Source organism: Dermacentor andersoni, chromosome 8, assembly GCF_023375885.2.
Source record: "Dermacentor andersoni chromosome 8, qqDerAnde1_hic_scaffold, whole genome shotgun sequence".
Taxonomy (NCBI): domain Eukaryota; kingdom Metazoa; phylum Arthropoda; class Arachnida; order Ixodida; family Ixodidae; genus Dermacentor; species Dermacentor andersoni.
In genome coordinates this window covers 82,774,987-82,798,720 of record NC_092821.1, presented here as the reverse complement: position 1 = coordinate 82,798,720, position 23,734 = coordinate 82,774,987, and the positions used below count along the sequence as shown (strand labels likewise).

The window sequence follows — 23,734 nt, the reverse complement described above, 5'->3', positions numbered from 1 at the left end:
CATATTATTCTGTTCCGCAAACTCTACTAATAACTCTCCCCTGCTATTCCTAGTGCCTATGCCATATTCCCCCACTGCCTTGTCTCCAGGCTGCTTCTTGCCTACCTTGGCATTGAAATCGCCCATTAGTATAGTGTATTTTGTTTTCACTCTATCCATCGCCAATTCGACGTCTTCATAGAAGCTTTCGACTTCCTGGTCATCATGACTGGATGTAGGGGCGTAGACCTGTACAACCTTCATTTTGTACCTCTTATTAAGTTTCACAAAAAGACAAGCCACCGTCTCGTTAATGCTATAGAATTCCTGTATGTTACCAGCTATATTCTTATTAATCAGGAATCCGACTCCTAGTTCTCGTCTCTCCGCTAAGCCCCTGTAGCACAGGACGTGCCCGCTTCTTAACACAGTATATGCTTCTCAGTATATGCTTCTTAGTATATGGACCTTAGTGTTGAAGCAATGAACGACAATATTGTGGGCATCATTAAGGAGTGTGCAATAGAAGTCGGTGGTAACTCCGTTAGACAGGATACCAGTAAGCTATCGCAGGAGACGAAAGATCTGATCAAGAAACGCCAATGTATGAAAGCCTCTAACCCTACAGCTAGAATAGAACTGGCAGAACTTTCGAAGTTAATCAACAAGCGTAAGACAGCGGACATAAGGAAGTATAACATGGATAGAATTGAACAAACACTCAGGAACGGAGGAAGCCTAAAAGCAGTGAAGAAGAAACTAGGAATTGGCAAGAATCAGATGTATGCGTTAAGAGACAAAGCCGGCAATATCATTACTAATATGGATGAGATAGTTCAAGTGGCTGAGGAGTTCTATAGAGATTTATACAGTACAAGTGGCACCCACGATGATAATGGAAGAGAGAATAATCTAGAGGAATTCGATATCCCAGAAGTAACGCCGGAAGAAGTAAAGAAAGCCTTGGGAGCTATGCAAAGGGGGAAGGCAGCTGGGGAGGATCAGGTAACAGCAGATTTGCTGAAGGATGGTGGGCAGATTGTTCTAGAAAAACTGGCCACCCTGTATACACAATGCCTCAAGACCTCGACCGTACCAGAATCTTGGAAGAACGCTAACATAATCCTAATCCATAAGAAAGGCGACGCCAAAGACTTGAAAAATTATAGACCGATCAGCTTACTGTCCGTTGCCTACAAAGTATTTACTAAGGTAATTGCAAATAGAATCCGGAACACCTTAGACTTCCGTCAACCAAAGGACCAGGCAGGATTCCGTAAAGGCTACTCAACAATAGATCACATTCACACTATCAATCAGGTGATAGAGAAATGTGCGGAATATAACCAACCATTATATATAGCTTTCATTGATTACGAGAAAGCGTTTGATTCAGTCGAAACCTCAGCAGTCATGGAGGCATTACGGAATCAGGGTGTAGATGAGCCATATGTAAAAATACTGGAAGATATCTATAGCGGCTCCACAGCCACCGTAGTCCTCCACAAAGAAAGCAACAAAATCCCTATAAAGAAAGGCGTCAGACAGGGAGATACGATATCTCCAATGCTATTCACAGCATGTTTACAGGAGGTATTCAGAGGCCTGGAGTGGGAAGAATTGGGGATAAAAGTTGATGGAGAATACCTTAGTAACTTGCGCTTCGCTGATGATATTGCCTTGCTTAGTAACTCAGGGGACCAACTGCAATGCATGCTCACTGATCTGGAGAGGCAGAGCAGAAGGGTGGGACTAAAAATGAATCTGCAGAAAACTAAAGTAATGTTTAACAGTCTCGGAAGGGAACAGCAGTTTACGATAGGTAGCGAGGCACTGGAAATGGTAAGAGAATATATCTACTTAGGACAAGTAGTGACTGCTGATCCAGATCATGAGAGTGAAATAATCAGAAGAATAAGAATGGGCTGGGGTGCGTTTGGCAGGCATTCGCAGATCATGAACAGCAGGTTGCCATTATCCCTCAAGAGAAAAGTGTATAACAGCTGTGTCTTACCAGTACTTACGTACGGAGCAGAAACCTGGAGGCTTACGAAAAGGGTTCTACTTAAATTGAGGACGACGCAACGAGCTATGGAAAGAAGAATGATAGGTGTAACGTTAAGGGATAAGAAAAGAGCAGATTGGGTGAGGGAACAAACGCGCGTTAATGACATCTTAGTTGAAATCAAGAAAAAGAAATGGGCATGGGCAGGACATGTAATGAGGAGGGAAGATAACCGATGGTCATTAAGGGTTACAGACTGGATTCCGAGGGAAGGGAAGCGTAGCAGGGGGCGACAGAAAGTTAGGTGGGCAGATGAGATTAGGAAGTTTGGAGGGTCAACATGGCCACAATTAGTACGTGACCGGGGTAGTTGGAGAAGTATGGGAGAGGCCTTTGCCCTGCAGTGGGCGTAATCAGGCTGATGATGATGATATGCTTCTTTTGGCCGCCTAACTTCACTGAGCCCTATTATATCCCATTTACTGCCCTCTAATTCTTCCAATAGCACTGCTAGACTCGCCTCACTAGATAATGTTCTAGCGTTAAACATTGCCAGGTTCATATTCCAATGGCGGCCTGTCCGGATATTTAGAGGTCAATAAAACGACCGCCTATTGCGCAATCGTGTCCCACGCAATTCATTACGGCTTGCATCGCACAATTCCAGATTACTAAATTCCCGCCGGTAAAGGAGAATAATGCTTGAATGATGCAAATCATGAGTGCCCACGGGACTGGCCAAGGTCACGGAGCTCACGTGAACCACCACTGCGTTGACCGCAGTAAACTTGTCCGTCTACTGAATTTCACACGTGCGCCCACGTTCGTCGACGCCGGTTGCGCTCCCGTGACTGCCTGCTGTGTTTCGGCAAAGGGACGTCCTGCCGGTGCGAATATATGTCGTCATCAGTGTCTTGAATGGTAAACTATATCGGTCTCAACAGTGACGTTTTCGTGAAGGCCATTGCAACGAGTCCGAAGAAGGTATAGCCATGATTCGTTCTTATACGTTAAAATTGAGCTATATTACTTTTTGATATCCATTATCAGTCGTACTTCGTGAGAGGGTTAGCGAAAAACTAAAATTTTTTTCTACGCTCTCTTTAAAGCCAAGCAACAGTTGGTTAGGTGCAAGGACATTTACTACAACGATGACTTTAGAGCTCGAAAGTTTGAAGCGATCAAGCTATTGTTTGGTGTAGTGTCATTAGGCGGAGATACGGGTGGGAAGAAATGGTGCGGACAGGACAGACGCTCGTGGTATACACGCTCATTGGAGCGTCTGTTCTGACCACTCTGCTTCTTCCCACCCGAATTTCTGCTCAACCACACTACAGGATGCACCAACCGGCCCAACAGTCTACGCTTCTAAACCCATAGTTTCTGGAGGAGGTAGCAGCTCTATGTAAAAATGGGCTGCTACAATTTTCAAGAAAGTTCATATGGTCTTAATGCACTGACAAGGCAAACGATGCGATATGTCATAACTTGTCGAGCTGCTGATCTATGTCCGTGAACGTGCGAACGTGGTATATGTGATCTAACAACTGTAAAACCATCCGCCATCCATTTAACAGGGTAAACTCCCAAAATAATTGTCCTTCCACCAGGCCATATTTTATGGAACAAATTACAGAGCACTGTAGTGAGTTGCACGACACTTGACTGATTAGTAAAAAAACAGGGAGAATGACATTTTCCGAGGTTTAATTGTTTACATGCCCGATTACCTGAGTTTTTTCTCTCTCTCGTTTCTTCGTTGTAAAAAATACTATTTCTATGACGTTTGCCTTTCAACAATCACTGAGTTTGCCTTTATTAATATTTATAGTTTGTACCACTCTCATGTTTATTGAAGTACCCACTCCTGCTTGGGCACGGCGAGGGCCTAAAATATCTGTAAATAAATTTACAGGTTACACAATGCGGAAAGTAGAAGCATCAGCAAAATTATACGGCTAAATACATTTCTGGCTGCCTGACAACTAACCAATAAAACTGAATAAAAAGCTGGACTTGTTTTTTTCTTCAGGTTAATAAGGAGCATACCCGCTAGAATGTAAAATCATGCGAACTTATCATGGGGACAACCGGCTTGAACTTTGCAAGTGTACACGCAGAAGTTCTTGAAGGTGTGGTTCAATGAACTCATTTCGTGAACGCCGCATGTGAATCACCTCGTAATTGATTTAGCTTCTTCTGTAGGATGTTTGAGTAATACAGCTTTTTGCTTCCTGTGTGGTTACCTAAATTAATGCATTATACGTTGTTTTAAGCTAAACTTTTATATGTTGGCACGGGAAACCACAACTGAAGCCAATTAGGCCAGGATGATAATTTTGCAAAATAGATTACTTTGTATCCTAGAAAATAATGAGGATGCTGTAAAGGTAGCCGCTGAACCCGTTCCTTTCTTATTAAATGTGAAATTTTAGCCCATGGAAAAGTGTACAATTCCAATCTGACAGAGCATACCATTGACCTTATGTTACAGACGGCCTACCGATACACCGTCTGCACGAGACATGGCTCCAGAAGCTCCATTCGGAAAGCAAAGAAAATCCGCACTAGGTATGGAAAGCAAGCTATTCAGTACAAGGTTGTCGAATTATTAAGCTCTCTTGAATTGAGTGTTGATTGTACACTAAACAGTAAGCCATTGAAACGGGATTAACAATCGTTCCCTCTTTCTACTAACTTCATAGCATATCCGTAAACACTTGCATTAACTGAACTAAAATTCAGCCTTTTTTCAATAGTTTTTCTCGTTGTTCAACTGTTTATTCATTACATACCAGAATTATTTCTCAAAGCACTTTATGCTCATGTACACGCGGCCACAAAAGTTTACAGACCACGGGATCTCAGAAAACGTTCAATCCCCGAGCAGACTGTAGCAGTAGCCAGTAAAACTGTAAGCGACAATGTTGTTAGCAAATTCTAGCCGAGGCCCGAAATACAAATACCAGCCTTCATTGTGAGGTTGCGGAGACATTCAGCTCTTTCTGTGATTTCATGGTCCGCAATATTTGGTGGACGGGTGTACAAACTACGGCATGTGCTCTTTTTCTGTTTCAAAACAGATTTGTTCGACGATATTTGTACGTCCTGAGTGGGTGTAGATTTCTGAATGTGATAGCACTTGAAGACAAGCACGCGCTATGTGCATTTATTCAATGGAAATTTCTTATAGTTACTTTCCATTCATATTTTTTTCTTTCTCTTTTAGGCAATGCTACGGGCGGTATCTTTTGTGAGCGGGCAAGACCTCGGCAGGCTTTTCGCCGTTAATTTTTGCCTACGGATGTAATATTATAATCTCCCTACAAATAAAGGTCTTCCACTTTGAGAACAACACTGAAATGTTCTGTACAAGCTGGTAATATAACCATTTGTACAGGACTGAGTTTTTGCAATACAAGCAGGTAATACCGGCGTTCAACAACGGCTAAACCTGGCCGAACAGTTGTCGCATTCAGCAACTAACTCATCATCAGTTGGTAATGGGAGGAGATGTGAATATGAAGCCCTGTTTGACAGCCGAGGAAACACCGGGCTGTAGACGAAGGACTGTTCAGAAGGCATAAAAACCGCGAACACACTTCAATGGAACGAAAGAAAACAAAATACTGGCGGCGGAAAGGCCGAAAGCTCTGACGGGCGGTAGTTTCATGGCTGCTGCCTAAAAAATCAAACAGGCACTAGATGCAGTGGTCTATGCACGTGGTCCGCAGCAGCGGTAAATATACCGAAAAGGCCGCGAAAACAAAGTATGGGTGAACGCTGTGAACAAGAAGCACAGCCAAAAAGCTGGTGGGTGCAGCAGCTGTTATTGCACAAATCCAATGGGAACTCGAAACAATGTCGCCTATTCCAGCTTGCCCTGGTCGGCACATCCCGCGGGACAGCATGAAAGGTTTGCGCGCTGACAGTGTGCGAAAGGTTCTGTGCCGACAAAGGCGGCTCAATCTCAAGCACAAAAGGCACCGTGCGCAGGGAGAGAGGGGTCTTCTACTCCAGCGGCTGAAGCGTATCGCGTGGCTGCTCCGGCATTCATGTTGAACGCGATCTGTGATGAAAGAGTGGCGCCGAGTGCTGATAGCTTTGTCCGCGTTGTTTTCGCCGCTTAGTTCGTCTTCAAGCTATAGGCAGCGCGAAGGTCAATTCGCTCGCTGCCGCTGCCGCGCTTCCCCACTCGAACATTTCGGCAGCTCGTTTCAGCTGTCATCGAGTGAGATGTGTTCATGTTTGCTTGTGCGCGCGCGACAACATGCTTGTTATATTGGTAATTGAGCGAATGGCTGTAATTTTGTACAGTTGAGAGTACTACTCTCCCTACTTGGTACACCTGTCAACTAATTTGTTATCGCAATCGAAGGCTCCACATTTCTGGTAAAACTGCGCCTACTTATTAAACAATTCCTTTGGTTTGGTGAATATGCTTTCATTATTCCCGATCGAGCGCGCAATCTTTATATTAACTATGAAGTTCGTAGAAGTTGAAGGCCGCCACCGCACTGTCAAAAAGGCGTTTGACATTGTAGAGTTTTGTATTGGTGTATGAATGTAGCGCCCTTACCTCAAGTCACCGCCTAGTAACCTGCCATTGGAGTCGAAGCATCTCGTTAAACATTCAAGCTGAAGTGAAGTTTTAGACAGCACATCAAATGTCATGAATTTACCTTCAAGGCCTCGAGCGCTTTCTTCACGATATCCGGGTCTTGAAAAAATAGAACGTGATAGATATTCATGACGCCCCAGTGGTACACGTTGTTTGCCCACAGTTTCTCCTGAGCCCATTTCAGGGAATCTGATTTCCCGATGTCAGTGACAAACTCGCCAAGCTGTCTGCGAACAAGGAAACAATATAGCAGAGCCATTATTTCGAGGACCGGGCAGCGCCCAAGATACAGAACAAAATAATACATCTGCAGTCTTCATGACTTATTTTAAAGCCATGAAAATGAGTGGCCCATGTTGTTTGAGATGCAGCGACTTTGGTTATTATCGCTTGATATACATCATTCTCGCAGGTCGTACCACGAAAACGAAAAAAACGAGAAATTTTTTTGTGTGTGCAAGGTCAATAAGATGACATTTTGCTAATTTGTGCAAATTAGGAAGCCTACAAGGTTATGATTGAGATCGCTTCAGCGATAACGAATTCGCCTTTACCCTCATGCAAGCCTATTGCCATACAGTACCTTGATTTAGTTTCCACACAACCAATTTTGCAGCTTAGAATACCGCTCTTTCGAGGAGTACTCGTGGCTGCCTCTGAGAGTGCCTACCACTCCTTACGGTTTAAGATTGTCACCAGCTTACAGGAGGCCGGGAGGCTAATTCCCTTCAATTCAAAGTCACGTAACTGGAAACAAGAACAAAGTTAACTAGCTACCAGTTATCAGTTCGGGCCAACTCTCTCATAATTTTACTAGTATAAACTTGCATGAGCCAGTGACATATTTTTGGATTATTATGACATACGTGTGCTATATTTTGTCGCTCGCCCAAACTTATGAACTCGGCACAGTGCATCTCACAACTTACAATGCGTCGATGGAGCATCCAAACTGCGTGTCGTTGCCTTGAGCGGCCAGGTCGAAGAAACGCTGTAACTTGGGCGTCGTTTGCGCGTCGCCGACTCCGCCACCGCAAGTCACATATAGAGAGTCGAAAAATATAAAGTCGCAAACACCGTCCGGCGGGACCACCATCCTGATGTTGCAGTCCACGGTGCACACTACAGAGTACAAGGTCGGGGGTCTGTAAACGATGGCTTGAAAGAGAAGGCGAAGGACCATTTGCAATGTCATTGTGAAGCATTCGTGAAAATGGAGCACCAGACCTCTAAACACATTTCCTAGTTCCTAGCCAGTAAGTATATTATCATAGTAAGTCTATAGTCCATAGCGAGTACGTCTATTGTCTTTGTCGTCCTCGATTGCGTTTTCCTTCTCTTGATACCCATTCTGTAACCCTAATGGACGAACAGTTATCTAACCGGCGCATTATATCACCTGCCCAGCTTCATTATTTCATGTTGATGTCAATTACAATACCGTCTATATCAGTTTGCTCTCTTATCCCAACCACTCTCTTTCTGTCTCTTAACTTTATGCCTAGCAATCTTCGTTCCATCGCTATTTGCACTGTGTTTAACTTGTTCTCAAGCTTCTTTGTCAGTCTCCAAACCTCTGCCCCATATGTCAGCACTGGCAAAATGCACTAATTGTACGCCTTCCTTTTCAATGATAATGGTAAGCTTGCAGTCAAGAGCTGGCAATGTCTGCCGTATGCGATCCAATGCATTTTCATTCTCTCATCCATTATCTCTTATTCCATGCATGTCTACATAATATAACATTATAGATATAATCCTACGCACGCGTCTTCAATTGTCGCCTATTTAGCACCTATTATAATGGACAATAAGAGATAACTGCCCCGGACCCCGTACTACGCGCTCTTCAGTTCCAACATATGACATGAGAAAAAAAACGGCCTCATCATGAATACCAGCTGCTAATCCTGGAGGCACTCACGTGGTAACGTTGATATGGTCGTGGCCGGTGTTGTCGTCACAGTCAGGGTCGTTGCTATTGCTTTAGTCGGGGTCGTAGCTATTGCTTTAGTCGGGGTCTCGGTGCTTGATGCTGGCTCAGGTGAACTGGAAGTAGCTATAATAGTGGCTGCTGTGTTCATTTCTGATGATTCCGTTACACTCTGGGTTGAATCCTGTAGAAGTACATATATTTAGCATAAATGTAAAACAAATCCCACAGACATTTCTTGAATCAAAACCTTCTTTGTTATTAACCCTCCGACCCACGTAGCAGAGGTGTTTAAGTAGACCACTGCGAGTGATCAGACCATCGCCTTGACGAGACTCATTACTCAGGTGGTTAGTTACCATGTTTCGCAATCTTACCACGATATCGACTTTGAAAGGGCACTAACACAGTTAATCGGAGTCGTGAAATGCATTTGAATGTAAAGTGTGCTTTTCTAGAAATATTTGAAATATTCATTAGAATCGGAGTTATCAGCAATGAAAGCTCCCTCTTCATTCGCTTCGTGGTGCTCCCGCTCCTTCTTCAAAAGATTCCATTGTGGAGGCAATGGTTGGAGCGGAGAGGTGGGCACAAAGCTCCGCCCACAGAACATCACCGCGGTGAGCATTTGAACGCGACATCGTTAAGGAGCCCGTGTCGCAGAAAATCCGGCGTCAGCTGTCCGGCGTCGGCGTCAAAGGGTTTCGGACCACACATACTCAGGCGTTCATTCAACTAATTGAATTTCTCAAGCTAAAATACGTGGCAAAATCGTAAATTACGACTTACACACAACCTACAGACATGACAGGTCTCAGATTGTAATTTAAATGTTCTGTTGAGCAAAAAATCAAACACCTCTTACCGCGTTTCTACAATGCATAGACCGCATTCGCTCAAAGGGCGGACGCCACATGCGGACGCCGGTGCGTACGTATCTCGGAGTCCAGGGAACAGCGCGCCCGCTTCGTTGAAACACTTCCAGATAGCGCTTCCCGCAGATGGCAGTTCCAGCCGAGAGAGCGGGTCGCCCTGCGTGAACTGTCTGCTGACGCACCTACACTACGGGTCTACGTTATCTCAACCGAGGACACACGTTAAAGCGACAGGGACCCCGCAATAATCTCTCCCCGATGCTGGCACTCTTAATCGCGGAAGTGTTGTGACAGAAAGTATATGTGGTGATCGAGCGATAGCCGTTTATATTTCCGAGGCGGGCGCGATACCGTGATTCCCAGCTTGATATAGTAAATGTGTACCGCAATTTATATGGCCTATAAAACAACGAAGCTTACTTTGTGCAGTTGCGAATTACTTTGCATTCACTTTTTTACCGACATTTTTTTTTTACGTTGTCACTGACTTTGCATTGCAGAAGTGCACAGTAGTCTCGCAGTTTCGCGCTCTGCGATCATAGAAAATGCCGAGTTGCTATGTTGGTATGAATGTCAATGTGCGTAGAAATTCTGCATAAGAACAAAGATACGCTTTCACACGCAGGGGCAGATAGCGGTATCGGTAGCGTTTAACAAACTTCAACGACGCCACAATCTTACGCCGTGCAAGATCCGGCCAATGTGGAAAAGACAAAGCACGTGAAATGCCGCAGGTAAGAAACTAACTTTTTATCAACAGTTCGAACACACTAGTATTTTGCGATTTCCTAATACATAAAACATTGCGAGTATTTCAAGTGTTGGATATAATATTGTGCATGTTCACAAACTTATTATTAGTTGACGAAATTCCACTAACAGTTATGCGCAGTAGCCTTTACGTGATACTGTGCCAAGGACAGGGTTTGGAAGGAGCCGAAGGAAAGTGTGACCTATCTTTAGAGTACAAAATATGGAGGGCGCTCAAGCTAGCCTTTTAGACTGGAACGCGAGAGCATTCAGAGATCTGCGTTTGTTACGCTTCCCGGCAACTGGCGCTTATGTTACCTAATGTTTTCCGGGAAGTGCTGGAGACGAACGCTATGCACGAAGGCGAGCTTTCCCGTAGAAACACGGCTTCATGCATGCGCTGCGAATGCGCGGAGCTGATCGCCATCTGCATGGGGCTGTGAAAGGAACCGAGCTCGGCGCGCCGCTCAGTGATTGGTAGACACGCTGGAAAATGGGTTCATGATTGAGTTTCCGCATAGAAATATCACGTTTTCTGGTACATTGAAATTACAATCCGCTGGGATCATGTCTGTCGGTTGTGTGTAAGTGGTATTTAAGATTTCCTTGACGCATTTTACTCTCCTGAATCCAATTAGTTCAGCCACGTCTTCGCCCAACACAGAGGGCCTGCGTGCATGGGTATGCGTGGTTCGGAATGAATTACCCGTCCAGAGGCGGTCCGTGCTGGGCGCCAGCGCCGCATTTTCTGCGACATGGGTCCCTTGCCGACATGCTGACGCGGTAATTTACGTGTCTTGCACTGCTTTGATGGGACTTATACTCGGCTCAGGTGTTCACCGAAGCATTTGCTCGAGTGCAGTCCAATTTATTTGCCATAATAAGAAGTGTTGCATGGCCCTTACTAAGGCACATGCTGTGCTGCAGGTTTGCGACAGGTACGATTTCAGTATTATTGACACATTAAAAATATTGAGATGGGCTGGTGTGAGACTCTGGACCTTCAGATCATGAATACAATCATTTTTGATGGAATAACCGAGGAGGGATCTTGTGAAGAAATCAGTGATGTCTCAAATGAAAAACAAGGCTGCTTCCTAGGCTACGAGCACTCGGGATCTCGCCTGCTGAGAAGTTTTCCCTTGAGGTAGTTAAGATTCCGGCACGCGATGATGAAATTAGCAGTTACATAATGCAAATTAACCTGAATAAAAAAATCACAGGCCATTACGGCACTAGTTAATGCGAACATTTCAACACAAGTCTATGAGCGTTTTCATTTCGCGATGTATTCGCTGGAGCGGACAATTTGTCTCCTGCTGCAGGTTGCAAATGCAGCGAAGTGCGGCGCGACTGCCTCGATAATCTGGAGATCGCGACCGCCAACGCGTGGGTGATGCGTGGGTGCGATTCACAGGAGCCGGTGTCGAGAGACCTCACGCACGACGCGCGCTATTCTGGCGCCATCTGTCACCTCACAACGCTTTTCTGCTCACGCTTTCGCCGTACCGTCCGCCGCTTTCCACCTCATGCTTCCGCTGCACCCTTCTCTCCGCTTTCCTCCTCCCGTCTTTCCCGCTTTCCTCCTCTCGTCTTACCCCGCTGCGCTCTGCGTTGGCCTTCATCTTTGGCTGTGCTTGTTCACTCGGTTACGCCGAAGTACGACGCCGAGGCACACCAGCGCTCACCGCAGAAATGTGCGCCTGTGAGCTGCGCTCTCAAATTTACCAATTCTAGAACTTTACTTTGTTATCTGAGCTGTATATTTGATTGTCGAAGCACTGCGTACCAGATCAAGTATTACACGTGAAGAAAGAGGTTTATGCAACATGTTGGTTTCAATTTATATAAAAAATACGTGTTAGCGTATGTGTGTAGCATTATGAGTTATTCACACGCTACACTGTGAGTGTTTATGGAGTAGCAACGTAGTTTCGGATGCACAACCCGCCATACCATACTATAGACGAAGGCTCTCGTTCAATGTGGTTTTTGAGGCCACAGAACTCATCTGTACAAGTATGCCCACCAACAAAACACTTAAAAGAAAGCAGTCGTCGAAAATTTGTACTTCTTTGGGCTTAGTCTAGATTGCAGATCTTGATTGACTGGACAAACCAATCGAATAACATGAGTAAATTAATCCTAACGAGATATGAGCCTCCATATAGTGTCACTCAAATAATAAGCTCACTTTAAATTTCCGAGCAGCTCTGGACCGGTTAAAGTAAAGTTACCTACAAAGTGTGCTATCACACTTCGATTTCTTTAGTGTCGCAATCGCAGGGCACTCTGTGTGAGGACACATAAGCTATGTTAATAGTGCTGATTGATTTAGTGATGGCGCTGCCAGCACTCTTTAAAAAAACCTATGGTAGCGTAGGTAGGTACTTGAAATTTAGTCCGTCCCCTGCACTGCAGGCATGAAGCCACTTGAATATTAGATTTTTGCACGTTATTCCAGTGCCTTTTAATTCCGTTCTAGAACATCAGCGTACGGTATGAGCAAGAAAGGCATACATATAAACACAAAATTAAACACACACCAGAATTGCTACTGTTATGGAAACATGTATTTATAAAATTTTATTATTCTTGAAATATGTGAATTGAAGCGTCATGGATGTCCCATAGAAGCGTAAAACAAAGAAGGGGTACTTGAGAAAAGTGGCACAGTTGCGTATAATGGACTTTCGCGAGTAGAACCTGCACGGCGGACATACAGATGATACGTACGCTAATTGCGTTTTAGAAACAGCACAAATCAAAAGTATATTTACACATATCTAACAATGTTTATGTTATGTAGCATACCTCTTCAGATCTGTGGGGCTGAACTGTAACGTGTATTTTAGTCGTAAACGCGGCAGTTGTTCCGAGGTCCTGAGCTGTAGTTGCTGCGCCGCTGCCTTCTGGACCTTTGTGTTTCGGTGGTTTGTAGGTGGCGTTACCATCGATGTCCTCCTCTGCGAATTCATGGTCATTGAGCACCGATTGATATATCGCTGTAGTAGCGAAATTGCTGATATACACCGTTGTCATACATACCAATTAGTTGTACGCTACTACGTGAGCAGCCTAATAGGTACAGCGCATCGATTCTCCTTAGGCACAGAAAACATTCCCCGTTCAAAGTCATGTCATTTAGAAGTGCACTGAAATCACTTACGGAAAATAGCAGCCACTTACAGATATATAGAGAGATAATATAATCTTATCTCGCACAGATGAACATGTCCGAGAAATAAAAGATATGCACGTGCCACGTAGCTCGACAGAAATAAGGTAATTGTGTTTTCAGTCACTTTGATCATGCTGGTTACTTTATGTATTTCGCCCTATTGCATAATTATTTATTATTCTGTCTATAACTGGTCCAATGCATATTTAGAGCAAAATGAGCAACGAGAACATTGCAGACCATCATGAAAAAATCCTCAGCCATTTTTCTATTACTACGATACGTTTTACACAAGAAATTTTTCCAATGCTGAGAGAAACCTAGCGAACCACAAATAAATTACTGCCAATACTTCCTCGTCGGACTTATCAAAGAGTGCGTAAGAATACCTTCCAGTGGCTCATCTCGGACGCATATTCTGTGAACCATCCGAATGAGCCTGGTTGTATGATGCAAACGTTTGCACGGTTTCTTTGATTATTTCTTAAAAATGACTAATTATTTATTCATTCAGGTGAAAAGTAATAAGTACATGTCAATACTCATAACTAGAGTGAAGTCATCTTCATTAGGCTTAAATATTCTTGATCGGCTTTAACCTATTTGACGTTGCTTCTATCAATAGAAATTTCGCCGAATGGATAAAAGCTGCACGTGGTGATAAATGGAACGTAAAATGTTAGTCGCAAAGTTAATAGAGAAAATGATATCGCAGTTGATTAGAGCAAGCAAGGGCAGCCAATGTTTTCATTAACAATAAAAGAAAAACAATGCAGTGGGGCAGGCCATGTAATGTGTGGGGTATGATAATGGCTCGTGTTTTATAGTTACAGAAAAGATGCCAAATTGTCGTAAACGCAGTCGAGACTGCAAGACAATTATGTTGTCTGACGACAGTTTTCACTCTTAACCATGAATCAGCTGGCGTAAGATAGGCGTAAAAGCAGATTGCTTAGAGATGCTTTCGTCCTTCAGTGGACTTAGAAAAGGCTTTTAATGATGATCGAGCGATAGGCACGGTAGATTCTCTGGAGCCAGGTCGTCTGTGGTTGGACAAGGGGTGCATAGAGACCAGGGCTGAAGTATCTACGAGACCCCTTTACGAGATTTGAACAAATAGTTCAGCGCATGGCCATGGGACATATCTACCCATTCAAACACCAGTGAATTTCCAGCGGTGCAGGGATTTGAACCAAGTACTTTCCGAATACGAGGCAGATGCTCTGCCTTTCGCCACCGCTGTTCTAATGAATAATGACTCCAGTGAGTTAAGAGTGCTCCAAAAATTTATAGGAAGGCGATAAGATGTGGATCCACTGCGGTGCTGCAATATCAGAATACCGAGCAGCAAAGGCGATATAACATAATAAAACACACGCACTCACTATAGAATGGTAGGTGTGCATAAACAAGAAAATGTAAATTCTCTGCGATTGAAATGACATACATGGACAGCATGGCTGCGGAATTTTTACGCCACCGGTGTGTGCCTGTACACCGAGCTAATGCGTTATGTCATACAATTAAAACGGTGGTCATTGTTGCGCATTGTGACTGCATTTGGCACCTAGCGCTTTGCAGTGCTACGAAAAGTGCCCTTAGCCATGAGCTTCAAGTATCGCGTTTGAATAGCTTAGTGCTGCAATAAGCCTAGAAGCCGTTGGGCCACCCGATTAAATTGCGAATAAAACATTAAAGTGTACAACTGTAAAACGCAAGGCTTAGGGATTCAATATTTCCCTCGAACCAATCGATAATTGAATGTACCACCTGCAGAGGCGGTTGCCTGTCAATCTGTAGATATATTTAGAGATGAGCACAAAAAATAACGTAGATGTTCGGGATACATCGACTGTGCTCTGACCTTCGCATATAAATCTGTCCTTTTACGTCACCCCACGCATGAGCTTTTTCGTGCTTCTGCCAGTGTTTAGTCGCCTTATAGACGCCAATTTGGCTGTGTGAATCTACAGAAGGTGATATCGCGCGACGGCCGCTGTCACATATTATACAACATATTTCTTCTAGCTTTCTGCGTGTTTTTTCGCTAACAGTGTGCCAAGGGTCGTTTACTTCCCCCCCTATATATGTTGGCTTTTTTTTTTTATTGCATTAAGAAATACGTGGACACTACGGGCGCCTTTCCGCTGCGACCGTCGGCGCAGCCGTGATGTTCTGTGTAAAATCCACGTGCGGCAACACCGCACGGCATGTGCTGTAGGTGCATGTGAGAGTGGGCGAGGGTTAGCCGAGTACGGCGCCATCATCTCGCGCGCGCAAGGGCGATAGGTGTGGAGGAAGCGCGCCGTCCTCCACACGCGCGCAAAGCCAGGGGCCTGGAGGGGGTCTTCTCCGGCGGCGGCTGCGTATAGCACGATTGAGCGCGGCCGCGCCGCAACTACCTAGAAAGCGAGCTGCAATGATTACAGAGTGTGGAAGTACCAAGGGCTGATAGCTTCGTGCTCGCGGCCTTCCCGCCACTTAGTGCGGGTTGAAGCGAGAGGTCAATGCCGCTCACTGCGGCCCCTCTTCCTCACGACAGCGTTGTGACAGGGAGGGTCCGCACTCATCGAGTGAGATGTGTTGATGCTTGCCTATGCACACGCGACGCTATGCTTAATTTATTTTGCAAAGAAATGCTTACGAGCTTATACGGATGATAAAACTGCATTCGTTTTATTGTGTAGCTGCCTAATAATCTGTTTTCCTTATCAATGCTTCAGCTTTGGGCGATACTGCGACCTTTTTAGTGAATGCGACGGCTTTCACGCCTTGTTTTATTACTTACTGCAATGTTATTGATGTCAGCCAACCCGCCTTGCATTCAATGTATTGTTAGTGGCGCATTTTTCGAATACGGCCAGGCTTTTTTCTTGGAGATATTGCCAACAATGAGCTAACGGCATACATTCGTGACAACAGAATATCCACCTATCTTCGTGAACAAATACAGCCAAGTCACGGAGCCAAAAGTATTTCTCCGTTACGCCTGCAGTAAAATCAGTTTCGAGAATGTTTACGCTGGCTTTAAGAAATGCTGGATTTCCGACGCACCTTCAGCACTGAGGACGACGTCATTTCGGAGCTGAGGACAACTGCGAAACCTCCCAGCAGGGCTACGCTTCTGGCATTTCTGGCGAGGACGTAGCTTGTAGCGTTCGCATGTGATTTTAACTAGCAGAGGTTAATGGTAATAAAAGTGTGCCATGCTTAACGTTTTTCTTATGTTTTCTAAAGATATATGGGTTGACCTATATTCTATTTACATGTTCTTATCTCTTGACAATTTCAGTATGTGGCGGCCGACCTATATTCCTGGTAAAACTAAGTTTGAATAATTACTGCTTTGTAACCCTGTGGTGACGGTGACAAGCACAGTACCAAAACTGTATATCATAACATTCTGTTTTGGTGTGGTTCCTAAATGAAAAGCGAGTAAGACTCAAAGCAACACAATAGTGGCGAGCCCTGTTGGCGATCTTCGAAAATCTAGATCCGCGCGTCGACATTTATGCATGACTCGTCAAACTGTGCAGAGTAATCGCTAGTCTCGAATACTTTACAGAAAGTATACCAGTGTTCGCGGCGGCTTTGCAATCTTACCACACAAGATTCGTTGAGAGCCTACACAAATGATAGGATCAACGCTAGCACTCCGAGCGATAACATAAAGTAGGAAGTGGGTCAGATGGAGCCCCCATAACAAGGAGAAGTTTGTGCGCATGGTAATGCCGCCCTTATCCACAGCATCGTCGTAATACTACAAGTACGAGAACAAAAAACTTAATCAACCGTATAAGACAAAAACAATTGACAAAAATAGACAGAAAGTCTTACACATCGTTAGCAGTGTCAGAAAGGCTTAAGGTCCAATAATCGACGATTTCCGGCCACGAGCTGTGCAGCTGTATTGCATGATGTCACGTGGCAACCCCTCATACGCCAGTGCGTCAGTACGCCGGATGATCCGGTAGGACCTGAAATAGGGTCGATCACTGGGTATTAATCGGCATTTGGGTCCTAATGTTACCGGGCTGGTATTCCATGTAGCGTTGCTGAGAATTGTGGTATCGACTGCTCGTGTTTTGCTGGCTTTGAGGCGTAGATGCGCGAGTTGTGCTGCTCCGGTGCGTTGTAGAATGAGGCTACGTCGAGATTCTCTTCGTCGGTGATGCGTAGTCGGATGGCACCCAGAGTCGTCGTCGCGTTCTTTCCGTAAACCAGCTTGAACCGCGTGATGTGCGCTGTTTCTTGCACTGCAATTTTGCATGCGAAGGTTCTGTATGGAAGGTCGGCATCCCCCCTCTTGTGCTAGGCGTCGACACACATTGCTCACATGTCGGTGAGGATCTGTTTAGCATTCCTGCAGCACAATTCGCCTTCGGGTTGCAGGCAGTTGTCCTGCTGTGGCTTGTCTGGCTGTATTGCAGAATGGCTTGGGTGGGCTTTGCTGCAAAGGCCAATGATTTTGGTCATGAGGACTTCCGGGGCACCATGTTACATTGGTATGCCCTCGATGAAGACTTTCACCAATTCGGTCGCACTGCGTGTCGGCAGAGTTTTCGTTTCAGCGAAGTAGGTAAGGTCGTCCATCCGCACGACAACCCACTGATTTCCGTATGTTGACGTGACAAAGTGCGCCAATAAATTCATCTCAGCAAGGGCCCACTTTGACTGCCTGAAGCAATCTCGCTAGTCCTGTTAGTGGCGTCTTGCGTCGCTGACAGTCTCGGCATGTCCTGAAGTAGCAAATAACATAATTGGCGGTGCGTGTCCGATAATGCAACTTTTGTATCCTCGCAAGCATAGGGGAACAGATAGGGGCTCGGCTGTGTGATCATCAAGCAGGGCGTGCGATTTTTGTGGCCGTAGTGTTGAGATCACCAAGAGAAGGCAGTTTGCATGTACTGCAGAGAAGATCTTAAATACGAGGGCGTATTTCTGCTGTGCAAATGATAAGAATGATGATATGTACTGTTTAATAGCGCAAGGGCCAAGTGTGGCAAAATAACGCCAAGGCAGTGGTTATGAGTACGGAATGGTCTAATGGCTGATGTGACGTGGCTGTAGAGAGGCCTAAAACTAAAAGCAATCAATTGCTTAAAATACAAAAGGAATAAAGAATATGAGAATGAGTGAAGTAGGGTATGCTGCAATTATATAATGTAGAACAATGGGTGTATTAGCGTTACATGAATAAAAATGAACAAGTGATTGTTGATGGCAAGCAGCACAACAGCCTCATGCGGGTGCCTTGAGTACAAGGGCCCGGAGGCATGTGCTGTAACAACGGTTGACATCGCAAACGTGGCCTCTCGCAAGAGGCCGTGTTACGAATTTCTTGGAAACGATGAGAATCCACGATTACACACCGTTCGGCGAAGTCGGTCACGTCTTCGAAGTACTCGACAAGGCTTCTTATTTCCGCTTCAGCGTGTTGATGCTCGGTGAGTTCTTTTGCGTGTATTGTTCATAGGAATTTGTTTGTCTTGTTCGTCTTGCAATGGCAGCTCGATGGGGCGCGAAAGAGGCAGCCAGCATGAAACTTTTAACATTCGAACTGCTAAATCACTGTGGTATCCCATTCTTGCAGTTTCAAGCACCTCTGTCAAATGTGTTCTGAAGGATCCTTGCAGTTTGCCAGCCGCCACATGGGTGAGGTTGGCTTACGATTTTGAGGAGTCCTGCCCTTTAGATATTGGCCAAATTTTACAGTAGCTCAATAAATGGGAAGGCATTCTATTTACATTGGTGAATATTTGGCCTGCTGTTTCGATAACGTTCTGCTAGCATGAACAACGACCCTTTCTCGTCCGTCATTTTACTGAACAAGCACTGCAACGGGCCCGACGCGACTAGCTTTGGTACGGGCTTACGTATCGGCGTCATCGTAAACTTGAGCAAGCATCGGTGGGAATGGAGGCATCGTTTGAGTTCTTGAAATGTTTTAGCTCGCGGCGTACTGCAGCTATACTTGACGTCGGATTATGCGCGATGGGTCAGTGGCTAGGTGAAGCGTGAGAGCTACTTGATGGGGCGCCAGTAAGAGGCACACAGACCCCACTACTACACTACTCGTCATTGGCAAAGCGGCACTTTTCCGGCTTCAGTGCGAGCCCTGGTGACTTGATGGCCTCTAGTACTGTCCCTGGCCACCTAAGGTGATCGTCGAAATTCCCGGAGAAGACGACTCATCTAAGTAGAGAAAACAAGTCTGCCGCTTCAACCATGCAAACACGGTGTTGAAGAGTGCTCGGCGCCTGCAACATTGCAGGTACAGAGCACAGTCCGAATGGCATGACCTTGAACTCATCGAGGCTCTCTGGCGTAACGAAGGCGGTCTTTTCGCAATCCCACTCGTCGACGAGTATATGCCAGTAGCCAAATTTGACATCCACCGACGAGAAGTACTTAGCGTTGCAGTGCTGATCCAATGCGTCGTCTATCCGTGGTAGGGGGTACACTCCCTTTTTTGTTGTACTGTTCAGTCGACGCTAATCGACGCAGACGCGCAGGGTTCCGTTCTTTTTCTTCACAATGACAACAGATGCACACCAGCTTCGAATTCCAGAGTATTCAGGTTTCATAATAATCGCAAGTGCCCGCGTGTGTTCCAGAAAGTTCTACACAATTCCCTTCGCTAATACATGTAATAATCATATTACCCAATATTCGCTAGCAACCCCCTCCCTCACCAGACAGTGGATAGAACCATCGAAAACATTATTCCAGAAACTTCCGATACATGCAGATGCAGGCACGTTCTGCGCTGAGTGAGAACATTTGTTTAGACGGTGAAATGCGGTCACCCGAACAAGATAAACAAGTACACGTGCCAATATGTACATATAATTGCATATCATATACGCCATTTTATCTTATTATCGGTGAGGATTAGAGATACATTTAAACAGACATTGTGCTTCATATTTCATGCTTCACGTAGGGGTTAATTGAGTACAAAGAAGAAAGGAGGTCTCACTGGCATTAAAAATGTTTCAAGCTTTCGTCTTATTTAGGCCGGAGAACTCGGTGGCACATAATCATTTCCACAAAACAGGTGTAGTCGAGAAAAAGCAAATTTGATGCGATGCATAAAGAAACATAAAGCCGTTGATATAACCACGTTTTCATTACGACACCTGGGCTCTTCAATATTTGTATGAGCCGACGTTATTTTTATGCAATCCTGTAATGGTTTCACATTTTTTTTTGTTTACACGCATGGAAGGTTAGATCGCTCCCAATGTTCTGTGGATCAATTCTCCGCACTACCAGCTGGTCTTTTGTGCCCTAACAGGTGACATAACCACCGTCTGAGTGAACGGACGACACGGAATGTGGCAGTTAAAAAAAAACTGTGCCCTTTTAAAGGTTAGCTCGCGCGAAAATGAGTGATGCCTTGGTACCCTGCTCTAAGAAGAGCAATAATTCTGTGCTAAGCAACATTTAGAGTAAAACATGACGACTACTCACATCCTAAGCGGCAACAGTACTTATGATGCTTTCGTCAATTACCGCGGCGTTTATGCCCTTGTAAAAGTTTATTTATGAAATATTCAGCCGTAACAAAATCAGTGCAAACAAATTTATTCTGACGAGTCTAAATATTCATCCTATCGTACTCGCAGAATATTGTCGGATGGGACCATCAAACCGCAATGTTACCTTTATAGAAACCGCGCAGGGCCGGGCATTTGTCGTCTAGAGCTTGGTTTTCCATTCGCTGCTTCCTGTGACCTAACGGTAACACTTATCCACATTTCATCGCATTTTATTGCCCTTAGATAAGAAACACTCATACAGATCAAAACAGCATCACTCACCCTGACTCAAATTGGATGTCCATAAAAACAGACCTATGAGCAGTGCGATGAGGCAAACGGCGCAGCAGAACAGAAGTACTTTCTTGCCTGTGTCGTCTGCTTCGTCACTGCGAACGACAAATGCCCCATCAAAATATTCCTTCGGATTAATAGGCTCTGCATGCTTGCCTCTCTCTATTCAACTAATATATTTCTCTCTCTGCGCTATTGCAACAGATTTTCTAAAATTCGCGCCAACAATGCGCGGTAATATGCGATAACCGAAACGCGAATAAGCGATTTCATAAAACATTTCCATTGGATTGCATTTGTTTCCATTACGAGGAAGTTTTATATTGGGAGCTTCCATCTAAATTAATTTAAAACGATGACTTTTTCCGCGCGCAACTCGTGCACCAAATTTGATGAGACTTGTTGAATTAGGAAGAAGGAACTTAGTCCAGTTGTACTGGACTAGTACGTGCCAGAATGGTCCGGTCACTAAAGACGATGACGACACGTCCAGCACGATGACTGTGTGCGAGCAGTGGAATCGGCGGAATCAGGCTCCAGCCTGATAAAGGGGGTTTGTTTAAAAATATAATTCGTGGACGCAGAGACCAGCTTCTGCCTGGTTTTCCTTCACAGTCATTAAAGAACGGTGTTACGAATATATTGCACTATTTTTTTATAAATAGATCGTTGCAAAATAAAACAAACCTTACATATAATTTTGCAAACTCTCCAAAGCACCAATAAAAGCAATATTCTAATTTCGTCAACAGCAATTGATACATATAAAGCATACCGAAATTTGGCTAAGATGCACGACCCTCAATTCTACCTGTAATTTTCAAATACGGGACTTGAAATGCCCTTGTAATCCATGCAACAGATTTACGCAAGTATTTTATAGCCCATTTATCATGTCCAGCAACTAAGGACCGTCGTCTTTCTTTCGTCTCCTTTGGTCCGGGCTTTTACACGTCTGCGTGTACTATTGACCTTTCGTTTCAAGCATGCGTGAGTACTCACATGGCCTTGAGTGCAAGCACCCAAAAGTAAACGGAATTTGATTCGTCTCTATCGCCGAATCCTTTAGTGCACCCCAAAAATGAAACGCCAAGCTCAATCTGTATTTAGAGCGACCGTTAGAATATTTCGCAGTGAGCCATAAAAATCTATCAGTGGGCGTTCCGTTGGAAACCCAAATTATTAAAGTCAGTTTACATATATATATATATATATACTTCAGAAGAACGTACTTCGGGATTTTCAGTGCCACAGTAAAGCTTAAGCGTTGGGTGCATAGGTATACCACAGGCTTATTATTTTGTTGTAGGGCTTGCATACGTTAATTGAAACAGCGCTTCACTTCAATGGAATCGACGGTGTTAGGTTGAGATGAGAGGCACAGATGCAATTATTGTTCTTTAGAATCAAAAGACGTGCATAATAAGGTAACGCACACGAATAAATGCAGGCGCGTTGTTCTTACCTTCGTTTTATTTCTGTAATAATAACAGGAAAAACTTCGATAAAGCATTTGAAAAATACCGTCAAAATAACGGATTACGAGATTTATCACAAATCGAAGTTCGAAGGTATCTACCTTGTCTCTTTGTTTTCATTTGTTGGGGAAATATTACACGAATGCTTACGTTTACAGTATGAAGTAAGCGGACATTGCCTTAGTCTTGCTGCAGTCAGCAATTCTCTTGAGAATTTTTGAACGCAAGTATAACATTTCTTAACCTATTCTTAGGTGTAAAGTTGTGGGGTGTCTGAAATTGCGAAAATTACTAGTGAGACTCACCTGTACCCACAGTTGAGGCGACTTCTGAAACGGCAAACAGCAAAAAGTGAAAAAATGTGAAATACCAAACTCGAGCAACGCCTTCACTCTGCCACTAAAATCCGGCGTCTCATTCATGGAATTGAAGCAAAGGTATTGCACGAGGGTCTGTGCGAAGCTTCCATGAAAACGAAGTGTCTCAGGTGTGCATCTTACGCAATAAGCTGGTGTTAGAAACCCAGACTCCGCACATTTCATCGAATTCTGTTTTGATTGTAGTTGTTCCGCCTCGCACCATAAACTTGAAAATGCGGCACGTATTTTTAATACTTAGGTTGTTGTGCGCACAAACCAGATCCTTCGTATTTCTTTTTTTTGGGGGGGGGGGGGGGGGGTGGAAGAAGCGGGAAGGAACGTGAAATTAGGACGCATGTTAAAATTTAACATAAAGTAGTAGGTAAATAAAATATATAGAAGCCAGCATTTTTAAGAAAGGTAAAAGCTTAGGCAGCCAGTGAAAGCAACTCAGGCTAAAAACGTTCGCTGTTCGGGCTAGCCATTTAAACAAAAGAACCAGTGCGAGAAGATAAACTTGCAATATTTGGTGAAAATTTTACTACAGCGAATTTCAGTGCACAGAGGTCAAGAAAATATAAATTTCAGTTCTTTTTTATTAAGCTTACCTTTTCACTAGTATAACTGGTAAATTAAATTATGTAATACACTGATATAAAGATCTAAGATCTCATGTAAAGGTTGTTTGCGAAAGTATTAACATCCTTCTAAACGC

At 44.4% G+C, this 23,734-nt stretch overlaps 1 protein-coding gene across 6 annotated transcripts in view; it reads right to left on the bottom strand.

The window, feature by feature from the left end:
* LOC129386736 (uncharacterized) overlaps nucleotides 1-23,133 on the bottom strand; it is a 94,929-nt gene extending 71,796 nt beyond the window's left edge. For 3 of the 6 annotated variants that reach the window (XR_008614039.2, XM_055074903.2, XM_055074904.2), the window contains exons 1-7: nucleotides 22,966-23,133; nucleotides 22,648-22,660; nucleotides 21,171-21,277; nucleotides 12,978-13,129; nucleotides 8,530-8,722; nucleotides 7,535-7,763; nucleotides 6,667-6,832 (exon numbers count right to left, since the gene is read on the bottom strand). Coding sequence is in view for 5 of the 6 variants with exons in the window: in XM_055074903.2 (XP_054930878.1) it covers nucleotides 6,667-6,832; nucleotides 7,535-7,763; nucleotides 8,530-8,689 (555 nt within the window). In the remaining variant the exon portion in view is untranslated. The remainder of the gene's footprint in view (nucleotides 1-6,666; nucleotides 6,833-7,534; nucleotides 7,764-8,529; nucleotides 8,723-12,977; nucleotides 13,130-21,170; nucleotides 21,278-22,647; nucleotides 22,661-22,965) is intronic. The other 3 variants (XM_055074900.2, XM_055074902.2, XM_055074901.2) reach the window with 3 other exon arrangements.
* Nucleotides 23,134-23,734: the final 601 nt, after the last annotated feature.